This window comes from Galeopterus variegatus, unplaced genomic scaffold (assembly GCF_000696425.1).
Source record: "Galeopterus variegatus unplaced genomic scaffold, G_variegatus-3.0.2 Scaffold2957, whole genome shotgun sequence".
Lineage (NCBI taxonomy): Eukaryota > Metazoa > Chordata > Mammalia > Dermoptera > Cynocephalidae > Galeopterus > Galeopterus variegatus.
Genome location: NW_007729068.1, coordinates 169,056 through 182,910, shown reverse-complemented (window position 1 = coordinate 182,910; position 13,855 = coordinate 169,056). Strand labels below are relative to the sequence as shown.

Sequence of the window (13,855 nt, the reverse complement as noted above, 5' to 3'; positions counted from 1 at the left end):
CAGTGCGCCACCGGGCCGGCCCAACAAATGAGTTCTATGATTGCAAATGGAGTTGATTCCATAACAACCTAACTGAATAAGCTTTATGGTGGTTCTCAAATGCAAATATTACCACTTCCCTTGGGGACATATAGAAACATATAAGGGTATTTTTGGTTGTGACGGGGGATGCCACAGGCCCGTGCAGTGGCTACCCCTAATCCTTGCCTCTTCTGCTCTCACTTACTCCAGCTACGCTAGCATCTTTGCTGTTCCTCAAACATATCAGAAAAGCTCCAATCTCAGTGCCTGTGCACTGGCTGTTCCCTGTGCCCAGAATGTCCTGTCCATACGTGCCTGCTCAAGTTACCATCTCAATGAGGCCATCCCTGTCAACCTTATATAGTATTTCAAATCCTCATCTCTCTTTTCCCCCCACCACACACACATTCTGCAAACCTCTTAAATTGCTTTGTCTCCCCCCTTAGGGTTTGTCATCTCCTAATATACTCTATACTTATTTCATTGATAATCTGCTTCCCGGAAGTGGAATATAACTCTATAAGGGGAGGAGGTATTTTTGTGTCTTATTCAGTGCTGTATCCCAGGGCCTTGTACAGTACCTAGAGAATATGGAATGATGATATTTTGTTAAATGAGAAAATGAGGACAGGGATGATGAGTGTTTTGCAAGGAGTGTCAATTGTCCCTCTGTTGATAGCTTTCCAACATCTGTGATAAGAGATGGGACGATACAGATAGCATGAAAGTTACAAGCTAACTCTATCTTCCTCTGCACACAAAATATAATTATGAGGCTCAAAGTTTAGCTTTTATAATAGGACTACTGGCTTGCAAAAGGATTTTTACAGAGACGAATTTTTACTTATTCTTTATAATCTCCCTTCAAAAATGTTTCTAATCTCTCCTGATTATACCATTTCTCACTATATTGGTTCCACGGGAAATAACTAGAGTAACGTTTTTTATATATTTTACTTAGTTATTTAACAACAATGGTGATTAGGCTTATCAGTTGTAAAAAAAAAATTGAAAAATAACTTGTCCTTAAATTCTTACTGAATTTCCCAGACTAAATACCTTACTGTTTACACAGCAAAATATTAATAACATTTTAATTTATATTTATATATTACATAAAATCACTTAGAAATGTAATATTCTACATTACTCATAGAAATGCAGTATTGGCACTTAAATATTTGTTAAGTGACTAAATGGTTTCATTGTAAAACTGTTAAAGAGACAGCAAAGCATGTAATCATAAACATAAACCCCAATACTGACCTCTCAGCAAGGACACACTGCGGAAAGAAGGGATTCTACCAGCTTAGAACCTTTCTAATATTTTTCCTAATAAACGGCCACACAAAATACTAGTTTATATTTTAAGGCAATCCAGTAACTTATAATTTGTTTGCATCTCTGAAAGCACAAAGGATCATCGGTGGATATTTACATACAATACTCACAGGCTTTAAAATTTTGTTCACAATATAGTCGAACTTCTCACCTCTAAAATGCAAATAAAACCTGCCCATTGAAACTAATAGTCATATCTAGTGTTGGAAGTTATGACTTCTTTTCCAATTCACTTTCCCGTGTCCCCACACCCAAATAAAGGAACAAGTACTAATCCACTTATTTTACCCAGTCTTTATATGTAGCTATTGTTTAGCACATACATTTATTGAGCGGTTGATAAATGCAAACTAAGCATTATGCTTAATGTCATAAGGTATTTTAATGTGTAATAGTCTTGACCCTTCTATTTTTGGTGAAATGTGAGCAGTAAATATATTAAAGGNAAGTTATGACTTCTTTTCCAATTCACTTTCCCGTGTCCCCACACCCAAATAAAGGAACAAGTACTAATCCACTTATTTTACCCAGTCTTTATATGTAGCTATTGTTTAGCACATACATTTATTGAGCGGTTGATAAATGCAAACTAAGCATTATGCTTAATGTCATAAGGTATTTTAATGTGTAATAGTCTTGACCCTTCTATTTTTGGTGAAATGTGAGCAGTAAATATATTAAAGGACATTATTTAAGAAACTTCGAGATTTTTTAAAAACAAGACAAATGATAATTTCAAAAAGTGGTAAATATGTATTGCTGTTAGAACTGCTATAATAAAAACATGGCATTGTTCTAAAAGTTTTAGAAAATAAGAATAAACTAGTGATACCTAAAATTAGCTCTCCCCTTTGATGTTGCCTGTTGGGATCCCACAGCATAAATGAGATGGGAATTTATTTTTACTCTGTCATATTTAGATTACTATTACATGTTAGCATTAGCACATTTTATGAAGTTCCATGCCCCCGTACTTGTCCTTGTCATATTTGATATTTATGTTTACTAAAACTGATTTTCAGTTTTTATTAATAGGATGAGTTTAATGTGGATGATGCTTTACTGCATTAGTAATAACAATTTTACTTAAATATGGCTTTGGTGTACTCCTCTGCAAATAAACTTTGAATTCCTCAGAGTCTTTTATTTTCCCAGTAGCCCAGTTGGAGAGTTTTTAATATTAAATTGAATCACAACAACACATGCTGATTAGAGTCTAACTTAATACACGCAGCTTAATGTTAATTTTCCAACTTCAAATCAGGGATCTGACTATTCCAAGATGATTATTTATCTCAAGTGTGATTTTATTTTAAACTTGTAAAGCCCAGAGCCAGAGATTTTTGCATCATAAAAAACTAACATGATAGAGCAAAGGAATTTGGAAAAAAGATTTAGAATCTTTACATTACTACAGAAATATTGTTGAGAAGGAGAAGGTTTAGCAGGAAGTTTTGATAATACAGAACAGAAACCAAAAATGGCAAAGGTGACTGATGTGGGTAGTTTGTGAAGATAGTAAATATGTTTGACTAATATAATAAAAGGACATGCTTAGGTCCTAATTTCTTTAGAGAAAAGTGATCCATTATTACCAATAATAAAAGGAAAAAAGCAAATAGCAAAAGAAATTGTTTTAAAGTAAAAAATTAAAATCTAATTTTAAAATCACATTTCTTGCTCCAAGTATAAACTTCCACTTCAAAATAAATTTCTTACAAATACCTTGAAAAGGAAAATGTATGGTTAATCATCAAAATAAATATGTTAAGATGATAGAAATACAAATAGAACAGACAGTATCAAAGTCCATTGAAGCTGAGAAAAACAGAAGTGCATGATAAAAATCACAAGGGAATAAATCTAAGCATTTTATAGTTTCACGAAACTTGTCTTTCATCTTAGAATGGTGAAAAACCCATATGAACAGATCAGTGTGATAGTTTGGAAAAGTAAGAAATAACCTGGTATGAAGTATCTGAATTATACAAGTTTCAAAGTTTTCCGAACTATGGTGACTTGGCTAAAGTCAATGATGACAAAAGACAGTTCTCACTCTAAGGTTATATACATTCTAATCTCTGGATGCGTAACATGCATATATACACATTTCTTCAAATGCTTCACCAGGGGAAACTCCATGTATTATTAGCAGGAGTATTCACATACATAAACCAATTTTTATGAGGCTATGAAACTAAAAAAAAAAAAAAAGAAAGAAAGGAAAATGCCTTTTTAAAGAAACATGGTTCATGCAAATGCCGTTTTCTAAAAATACCTGACCAATTGAACACAGTATTGCTATTTTTATTTTTACTTTCCTTGTTTTCAAGATCTTGTCCAGCATTTATACTTCATATATTTTAACTTTTATTGATAAAAGTGAAAAATGTTAGCTAATATTTTTGGAAGATTAGACAAAGCTGCTGTATATAATTTTGAATAAGAGAAGACATTCTCATAGAAACTGAAAAAAAAGTTTTCAAATCAAATACTAAAATAAGACTAATGCCTTACAGTGTAATGAAGGAAATACAATGGTCGTTTAGGTTGGTGCAGTTCTTCTTTTAGGCTATATAATTTTTGTGTGACACAGAAAATTGAACTACATAATACATTTCTACAATGCATTTATTCATCAAAACCATTTACAAAATTACTATTTCAGCATATTTTTAAAATGAGATTCCTTAATAAATTATGTTTGTGCAGTCAAAATACAGCACTAAAATTTATTATTAGTCACTTAATGGAAGTTAATGGTGAATTTATCAATGAAGTGCTGGCTTACTTTAACATATTCTAAGAGCAACCAAAAATATTCTTTCCCAGAATTCTATGTATTTATAAAGTGCAAAATAAGCAATTTTAGCAATTCTCAAATATATTTCTTCCAGATGCATTTAATCCTAAATATACTTGTAGAAACAGAATATTTTTCTGCTAGGTCAGGTATGTCTCACTTATCCATCTTATGTGTAAAAACTATTCTGAATGAAGTATTCCATGCATTACAAAAAGATAAAAAACTGAAAAGATATAGAAACAGTGTAAAGTATTTTTAATATTCTTGAGGGGGTGGTATTTTCAGTGAAAATACCTTGTTTATAAAACAAACCAAAACTAAAAAGCCACAAAACTAAAATAATTAATTATAATAAATACATAAATATTCATTCACTGAAAATGGATGCATTATAGAATTAGGGACAGAAAGATAGGAGGATACATCAAAAAGTGCACGGAAAAATAGAATTAAAAGATAATATGAATCTTTCCAAGAACTTTTTGAAGTACCCTCATAGTGTAGATAAATTTACAAAAGAAAAGAAATTGTATATGTGGATTAAATATTTTTAACAGAAATCATTGCAGGGGAGTTGTCATTTAGAAAGTCTAGTGTGAACCCACCAATTTTTTTCCAGAGTGAGGGGCACTCTCCCAAAGTATTACACAAATCAAAACTATCAATCCCAGTTTGTAGTGGTTCATGAATACTATATAGTCTAAAAATAATGGGAAAAATGAACTTAAATTGCAACTTTTTTTAAAGCTATAAATAAGGTAAGATAGGTTGCAAGGAATAAAACAGAGTGTTTTTAAATAGAACATAGAGTCCAGTACACTCACATGTCAAAGTATTTCATAATACTGAGATTAACTTAGACATTTAAATATAATAAAAATTATGACTGTTATAAAGTATTTAAAAAGCTCAACTGAAGCTTGTAGAGAAAAATTTTATTTGTAAGGAGTTCCATTCCATATAAAAGCTTAAGTTTTCAGAATTTAGAATAAAAAGTGATTTTTTAAATAATGATAATAATAATGCAGTGCTTTTCACGGAAAATATTTCCAAATGCCTAGTGTTAAAAAGATGACAATGAAGGAAAAAAATGAATGCTTTATTCAGTATTAAAAAAGAATTTGTGCTTGTGGATTGACAGATAAAATAATATTAGCAACATATTCATATTTACTTTTAAAGCTATAATTATGTACCGATACAAATTTAATCTTATATAAAAATGTAGAGGCAGCAGGTTTGATCAGTGTGAAATAAAGTTATAGCTAGATTTATGCTCTATGTAGCATTTTATTTTAATTTTCTCTTTTAGGGTTTATATTATTATATTAAAGCATATAAAATTTGTATTCAGCATAGCAAGCTTCAAATCATTTTAGTTAATTGGCAGCTACGATGGAGCATAAAGCAGCACTCTTTCCTAGTAGTTTCATTTTAAACAAATCATCCTCACATACAAAAATAGCAAATTGCCTTAAATTTTATATAAGACGTTTTACGGCTTCTCATATAGGAAGAGCTATAAGCAGCTCCCATAGCACATACCACAGCAAACAGCTTTGAATAACTCTCTGGCAAGATATCGTTCATAGAGATACAAGGGACAGCCTATATCGTCTGGATGTTTAAAATATACCACAAAAAGTTGCAGGCTTAAAACAAACAGAAAAGCAATAATTGCCCAAAAGCTTCAGTGGTAAGGTCTGATATTCTTTATTGCCTCCAAGCTGAAAAGTAAGGTATTTTGATATTTCTTCTAGTTCTGACCATTTCATGCTTGCCACAAAGTCTTAATTCTAAAACTCTGATTATACCTTACTTTATTTCCCAAACTGAAATAAGGATGATAGACAGCAGTGACTACAGTCCCTACATCGTTACGAAAGCTTTGATACTTTCACATGGTAATTCTTAATCTATTTTAGACACTCTCAGTTTTAAGCTCTAATTTAAAGTACAAAGATGCTTCTATGTCTAATTTGTTGTAAGCTCACCTTTAAAAAAACAAAAATGATTATAAATGTGTTGGATACACTTTTAACAGACACATTTCTGGGTGTTGGCATATAAATATTGACTGTCAGATTGACTTCATAGTTTTAGTCAGAAAGCATGTTAGGGAAGTTTAAAAAAGTCAATCTTTCTCTTCCTTTATTTAATGAGTTTCTGAAGGAGGAAAACAATTCTACAAATGAGGAAATTCTGTCTCATCATATATGTGCATTTTATATTCTACAATATAATAAAAGGTATTAAAGCAGTACAGTTATGGAAAGTGAACAATTCCAGTGTTAAGATTTGAAACTCAGTGCACAAACTACAGAATATTTTTCTTTTCTTTTTCATAAATATAGCTAATTGTGCTATAAAAAATTTAAAAAATGAAAGAAACCAAGTTTACCACAATAACAGTTTCTATAACTTTAGAAAACATCTTACAATCTAAATTCTTGTATTTTCAAATTATTTAATATCTCAAACCATCATTCAAAGAAAAACATGTCATCATTAACCCAAAGAACCACAAAATAAAACACAGAACTTCAAGACTCAGAAGTGTTTTCTTTTTCTTTTCTTTTCTTTTTTGGAGGGAGAAGTTTATTAGGAAGTTAAATGTAATTGGCAAAAACATTTCACTTCTCTCTAGATAAGAAAAATTATCTGGATGATAATAGCCATTACTTATCACTTACTAGTACAGGTAAACTGCTTTTTTTCTTTATCTTTTTCCATATTCTTACTTAGGTGCCTAGTGATTCAGACAGAGAAATACAAATCTGTATGTTATTTATGGTCTGTCTGGTGCTCAAAGAAATAGCATACAAAGGCCAAAAGCAAAACAAATCTAAACAACTTTTTCATAGAATTTAAATGGTTAAACACTGGCTGTGTGAAAATACAAAAAGGAAATATACTGAACTAGGAGGGAAATGAGAAAAATTATTTCCAAAGCTCGAGAAAATAGTCACAGAATACTCTCTGTTCACTGACCATATTGTAGATTTTATGTAATTAAATAAACAACTACATAGTAAAAATTTTAAGCATAATTCCCTTTTTCTCTTAATTTCATCCATTGCCTAAAATTACACCCTCTGACACTGAAGGCATTTAATGAACATTTTTGAATGATTACTTATATATAATCGAAGAAATTAATTTGTAAATAAAATCTGCTTGACTGTATTTATCGATTTAACACACAGAATCTATTTTAATTTGCCAATCAGAGACATATGCTGTTAAACATCTACACAATTTCATTGAGACACATGCTTTCTACATAAAACTAAATACCACATCTGTGGCATAATGTATGACACGTAACACAGTGTTTCACACATACCAATTCTCCATTTCTGCAATTATAAGTGTTGATGAAGTTGCCAAAGAATTCACACTATATGCACCAAACTTTCAGTTTAAATAAGGGATAAGCTTGCTGTTAACAACTTAGTTTGAAATGTTAACAACCCTTAGGCTGTTAACATAACAACTAGCCATTAATGTGGTAATGACCAATTTGAGAGGAAATTGTACACTGAGAAATGAATATTTTGGCAATCAGGACCAAAGCTTATATGTGAAAGAGTCCGATATATTTTAAATAAATTAACTAGTATTAAAATTTTGAGCCTATCAGAAATTAACTAAAAGTTATACCACAAAAGCAACATATACTCTTTTAGAAAGAGATAAGGATTTCTGATATGAAAACTACTTTGATAAACTGCCTTCAACAAAACACTACTTCAGACTATGAAATACCAGTTTAACATCATATTTTTTGACTACTATAGGGAAGAATAAAACAAAACAAATCTCAGGTTCCTTTCCCTGCTACTGACAACTGTAAGGCAGTTTCACTAGCGATACAGGTATTTCATTGGCAAATTTATATTTTTTATTTAAAAACTCTAGATATTTCAAGCAACTTTCTTTAACATTTACTTAATTTTTGTCTTTTTGGTCTTTTTGCTTATTAAAACACCTTTATCTTGCCTGGACTACACGAACTCCTTGTTTGGAATTGAGACATAAATCTACTTGAGATACTGAAATTGTAAACAAATGGAAAAGTCAAACGGAATCAAAAAGCTGTAGCTATTGGTTAGTACAGATAAGGCAAAAACTGGAAAGCAGCGTTAAATCACTAGAAGCAAATAGAAATGCTTTATGTGGAAATGAGGCTCTAATTCACAATGAGCAGAGAAGAAATTTTGATTTCAAAGAGACAAGTTCAAAGACTGGAGAGTTCTGAAAGAATTCACATTATACGTTAATTCTGATTAGCTGTGCCGCTATAATGAGGGCAATCCTGGCTGGAGAGATCACTTGCCATTGTAGGCAACATGCATGCATTTTGTGCTCTTGGAACACAGAGGAGCAGTAACAAGTGGTCATACTTAGTCAGGAGGCTGTCAGATGAGGCAGCCCTGAGAGGGAGAAAAAGTAGGACCTGATAAGCGGTACTGGATTCACCCTCTTGTAACTACCATTAATCAAACGATGTATTTTTATATATAAAGATTGAATCTGACTAACAGTAACTGAATTAAATACTAAGAAGGACTAATTTCCCAGAAAACACTTCCCAAAATGACGAAGATGGTTAAGGAGTTACTGCTGATTGATAAATTTTGTGTCATAAGGGACAAAATTCAAAATAAATCGTGTAATGTCAGACTAGAAAAATGATTAATTGTATCAAATATGAAAACCCAAATGATGCCATATATCATTCCTCTAATTTGATAGATCCTACCTTATTAATATAAGTAATTTGTAGCTGAATCAAGTCACAAAGTTCCCTGAAAAGCAAAATAATTTTTCTTCAATAGAAGTTCTGTGTTGAGTTTCAAATGCTGGGAAACAAGTTTAGTTGGCTTCATGGCTTCATATCAATAACATCTGCATTGACCTGAAACTGTTCGGTTGTTTACAGTTTGGAGAGTGGCTATCACTTCCCCATAATGATGGAGGCCTTCTTTTGTTCTTATTATTCATAAAGCTACTGACAAGTCTGAGGCTGTGCCATACTCAGTGATGTCTTTGTGATGACCATTTCGAATGTCATGGGGGAAGATGTATTTACACCTGGGGAAAGTTTTCAAAACTGTACAATAAATACACTAACAAATACCCATAGGAATTTAAAACTGTCTTCCTCTGACAAATCTGAAACAGAAAAGAGAACTAAATAATTTTAGAAGAATAAATTCAGGTCCAACTAAAGGGTAATAGTTAAACTATTTTGCATAGTGTTTTTCAAGTTGGATTTTTTAAACATAAAGAGTTAAAATGGTTAGTCAAGCAACCAATCCATTTCTCTGTGTTACATTCAGCCTACATTGCACCTTCTCACTAATAAGAAACTTGTATGCTGATTTCTACCAAATACATCCTTGGCAGTTTCAATACAGGCAGTAGAATAACCGAGTCCTAAATATGAGTATGTAGGCAAACCAAATTGAAATGCGTTCTTTTGTTTTTGGCAGCTGGCTGGTACAGGGATCAAACCCTGGACTTTGGTGTTATCAAGCACCACTATCTAACCAACCGAGCTAACCAGCCAGCCCTAAAGCACTTTTAAATACTGTGTTTTGTTGGCTATTCCTTAAGCAATAGTTTGTGTAACATACACCAGGCATCAATTTGAAGGTTGATAAGTCAACATCTTTCAGGAATACAAGCTGGTAGTAAGGAAATAAAACAAACAAGCAAAAACAAACTTACAATCGTATTTAAAAAGGCATTCAGTCATCACTGGTGTGCAAGGATAATTCCTACCTCAGATAGTCTCTGCGACAAAGGATAAGATTAGCTTTAGTGTACAGGGTGGAGCCCACCTCTCCCAAACGACAGTCACAGCAGGCACACTTCAGGCAGTCTTCATGCCAGTATTTGTCCAGTGCCTTTAGAAGATACCGGTCCTTGATCTTTCGGTTGCAGCCAGCACAACCTTTCGGCTTGGTGTCTGGCTGAACTGAGAGCATTTGTATACCTAAAAAAGACAAAAACAAAAAAGAGAGCTGAAACTCCAAGACAGAATACAAAGATGTCAAAAGACCGCAAACAAGTTAATATTTAATATTGTCTTTTTTCTAGAGTGTTATGTTTCATTTTTAGGGCCAAACTGAAATCAAACTAAATTTTGGAAATAAAGTCTCCAACTTTATAAAGTCCTTATTAAATCATTTATAAAGTCACACATAAAGTAGCAATAATAATTCATGTTGTACCTGGTAAGTTGACATTATATATATGAAATTAAATAACATTAAGTCATTTTATAGAGTCCCCTTCTCCACATAGAGCAGTTCCTTTAGGAAGAAAATGTAAATGGCTAACCACCTGAAAACAAAGCTATTTAACAAACTGAGTCCATAGTAGTCAAAAATTAGTTTTGCTTAACTGGCTAAAATATTAACTTAATATGAGCTTGGTAGTGGAAGAAGAGTACACCCTGTATGGTATTACACTAACCTCACTTAGCAGTAGAGATGTTCATAGTTAAGTATACCATACAGCAACCCGAAAAGCTCACCAATCCTGTATTGCTTGTTTATATCCAAATACTTCCTTCTGTGTCTTTGATATTTCAAAATATTCATTATATTAAAATAAAAAAAATCATACTCATAAGCATCCAACAGTGCTACTTGCTTTTATACAAAGCTAAAATATAGGATTATACAATTTATTCCCCAAAACATGCACTTATTTATTTTATAGGAGAAAGAATAGAAGGCAAAGTCCAAATATATATAAAATTATACAAACATACATAAATATATTACATATGTTATATACATACTATATTGGACGTACGGATATTTATATGTTTTAATGATACACTGTCATCATAATCGGGAATCTAGCTGAGTTCTATGGGTTTTACAACTTTATTGAAAGCTTTTCCATGAATGAATATTTACCTTAGAGTTTCTTCTTATTTCCTAGGTGTCAAGCACCCAGTCTCAAAAAAAGCTGGACCAACTATTCAAAGCTTCATATTTATAAAATAACTCATTTTAAGCACTATAAAATACTGCAGACATCATCAATTCCAGATTCCCTTGTTTTACAAGTTATGATACAGAGGCCCAAGAGAGGTTCAAGAACTTGCTTAAAGCTGAACGACAGTTAAGTTGTAGACATGGGGCCAGGTGGCCTTCTTACAGTCTGAAGATCCCTCTGCTATACTATGCTTCTTCTCCTAGGCATAAAGTTTTAAACTTGGATGTAGAAGGAGATAAAACCCCCAATGTGCATGCATTTGAAAGAGGTTCAAGAAAAGAAACACCAAACTATAATCTTCTGCATTTTCTGTGCATTTCCTTTTTCCAAAATAGCTAAATTTTCTCCAGTTTCCTCTCATACCTTAAGATGACAATTTCAGCCCCATTACCTTCACAACATTTTTTAAAAAATTACACCGATAAGACACATCATGGCATCCCCACAGCTGAACAACTTTTCTAGCTACAAACAATACATGAATTGCACACAATATTGTTATGATGTTGAACTATCATTAGAAAATAACTTGTCTCATAGAGTATTGAAGTAGGGAATGGCAGAGAAGAAAGCAGAGTGGCTGTTCTTTCTGCATGACATGCATAGCCATGGTCGCCGGAGCTGCAGACTAGCAGCTGGATTTGTACAGAAGAGCAGGTGGTATCCCCATAGCCCGCTTTCTGCTCCTTTTCTTTGAAGGAGCTAACAGCCTAGTATAGATTAATCACAACCCTTGATAGGTCTGCTAAATCTCACTCTCTAGAACTTCTAACAAATGAAGTTTCTTTGATCAGAACTAGTTATCCTCTTCTAGCAAGGTTCCATAAGGAAAGAATCTCATTAATTACAGTGCAGAATAGACCCAAGTGCCTCTTAACCATATACCTGAGGGGAGGGGAAATTTTTGACTTACTAAATGACATTTTGGATTTTGTTATTGAAAACATCCAGAGATATATTGAGAGTAGCCATTCTAATTATCTAATTTATAAGGCTATTATTTTTTAAAATCACACGGCTCAAAGATGAAAAAATTTTTTAAAATCCTTCTTAGTAGTAGCTGAGCTATATTTCCCATAGTTGTGTTACTACCATCAAGTGTAGAAGGTCAGCTATCTCTATTCAAAGTGCTTTGCAAACAAGACAGGATACCACCATTTGGCACAAGTAACACTACCCTGCTTGTCTTCACAAAATGTTTTTGTTGTGTTGACATTTTAATTTAGCACTCAGAGGCCAATTAATATTTGAAACTCTTACATTCTGTTTGGCCCTGGGCATAAAAGGAGTTTGAGATTTCTCATGGCTTCCCAGTACTTTTTTTGAGAGAACATTATCGCATTTCCCTTAAAAATAGAATTTTTTCCATTCTGTGCAAGTTAACAATTGTAGAAAAAGAACTATTTTGTAGTCACCATGTTGCCATGTACCTAAAAGGCATCAAGCAGTCAATGGCCTCCCCTCATCATCCAGAAGAACACGTCTGGGTAGAGTTATGTGCTCGTAGCTGAGAAACATTTCACAAGTTACTCATAGCACATCAGGACTCATAACTAGTTTTAGACTGGCATGTAAATTGTTCTGAGAGAAATTCTTATTGCCTCTGAGTCCCTGCCATTCTGAGTTATTTGACAGTTTAAGGGAAATCATAATTTTAAAAAAAAAGACATAAATAATAGCCTGTGCAGTGTGGTGTGCTGAAATAAGTAGAAGCATTTCATTTAAACTCTGGTGAGCTTTTAATTGCCTGGATTGCATTGTGAGGCGGCCTAACGGTTGATTGCCTCCATTATTTTCCCTTGTTCTGTGCCATTCATCCGCAGTCTCAGCTTCAGTAGTTAACACAACAAAGTAACCACAACTCCACAACACACAGGGGTTTAAAAAATAATCATCATAATAATAAAAGATCTGCAGCACTTAGACACAGTCTTTTATATTTTTGGACTAACTACACAGAGTGAATGGAAAACATTTTGTCTCTGTTGGAAAATTCACAGGGAACAATTTGGGAGAAGGAACAGGAAGAGGGAATACATAAAGGGGGTTGGAAGAGATGTGGGGCCTCAGAAAGATGTTAAAATGGGAATGCAGGTTCTGCAGCTGGGAGCAGTGACACAGATTAAAAGAATTTGGCCAATGTGGCCATTCGATTGCCAAGAGGTACCAAACAAAAGGTTTTCTCTCCTTCTGCCCATCTTCATCCTCTCCCCAGCCCCCAATGTGGATTGGAAAACTGGACTGGGCCTAAAAGCTTGTTTCTCTCTGTTCACTGGCCTAGAGCATCCCTATGGGCTGCAGCCCCCTAAGGGACAACAATGCAAATAGATGTCCCCAGATCTCAGGCACTGGAGCTGCTTAACTCTGTTCTGCCCCTTCAACTCCCAACCCCCTCCCTACCCTTCCACCCCCTCCCCTTTTTGAGCAATGGAGCTGGGAACCAATTTGATTCCCTTTTTCTCCAATGCAGCTGCAAGGCTCAGAGATACTGACATTTTTCCACTCTTATCAGTTTAATTACAGTTACCATGGCAGCAAAGTGCTAGTGCTTGGCAAAGGCCAACAAGAGATTTGCAAGACTGAGTTCAATTTTGATGCAGCTCACATGCAAAATAAAAAAAAAAAAAAAAAAAAAAAAAAAAAAAAAACATACACTCTAACAAAAAA

At 33.3% G+C, this 13,855-nt stretch overlaps 1 protein-coding gene across 6 annotated transcripts in view; it reads right to left on the bottom strand.

The window, feature by feature from the left end:
- LMO3 (LIM domain only 3 (rhombotin-like 2)) overlaps positions 1-13,855 on the bottom strand; it is a 68,076-nt gene that overhangs the window by 47,549 nt on the left and 6,672 nt on the right. For all 6 annotated transcript variants that reach the window (XM_008583535.1, XM_008583534.1, XM_008583533.1 and 3 more), the window contains one exon: positions 9,959-10,172. In XM_008583535.1, coding sequence (XP_008581757.1) covers positions 9,959-10,164 — 206 coding nt within the window. In that variant the 5' untranslated portion in view covers positions 10,165-10,172. The remainder of the gene's footprint in view (positions 1-9,958; positions 10,173-13,855) is intronic.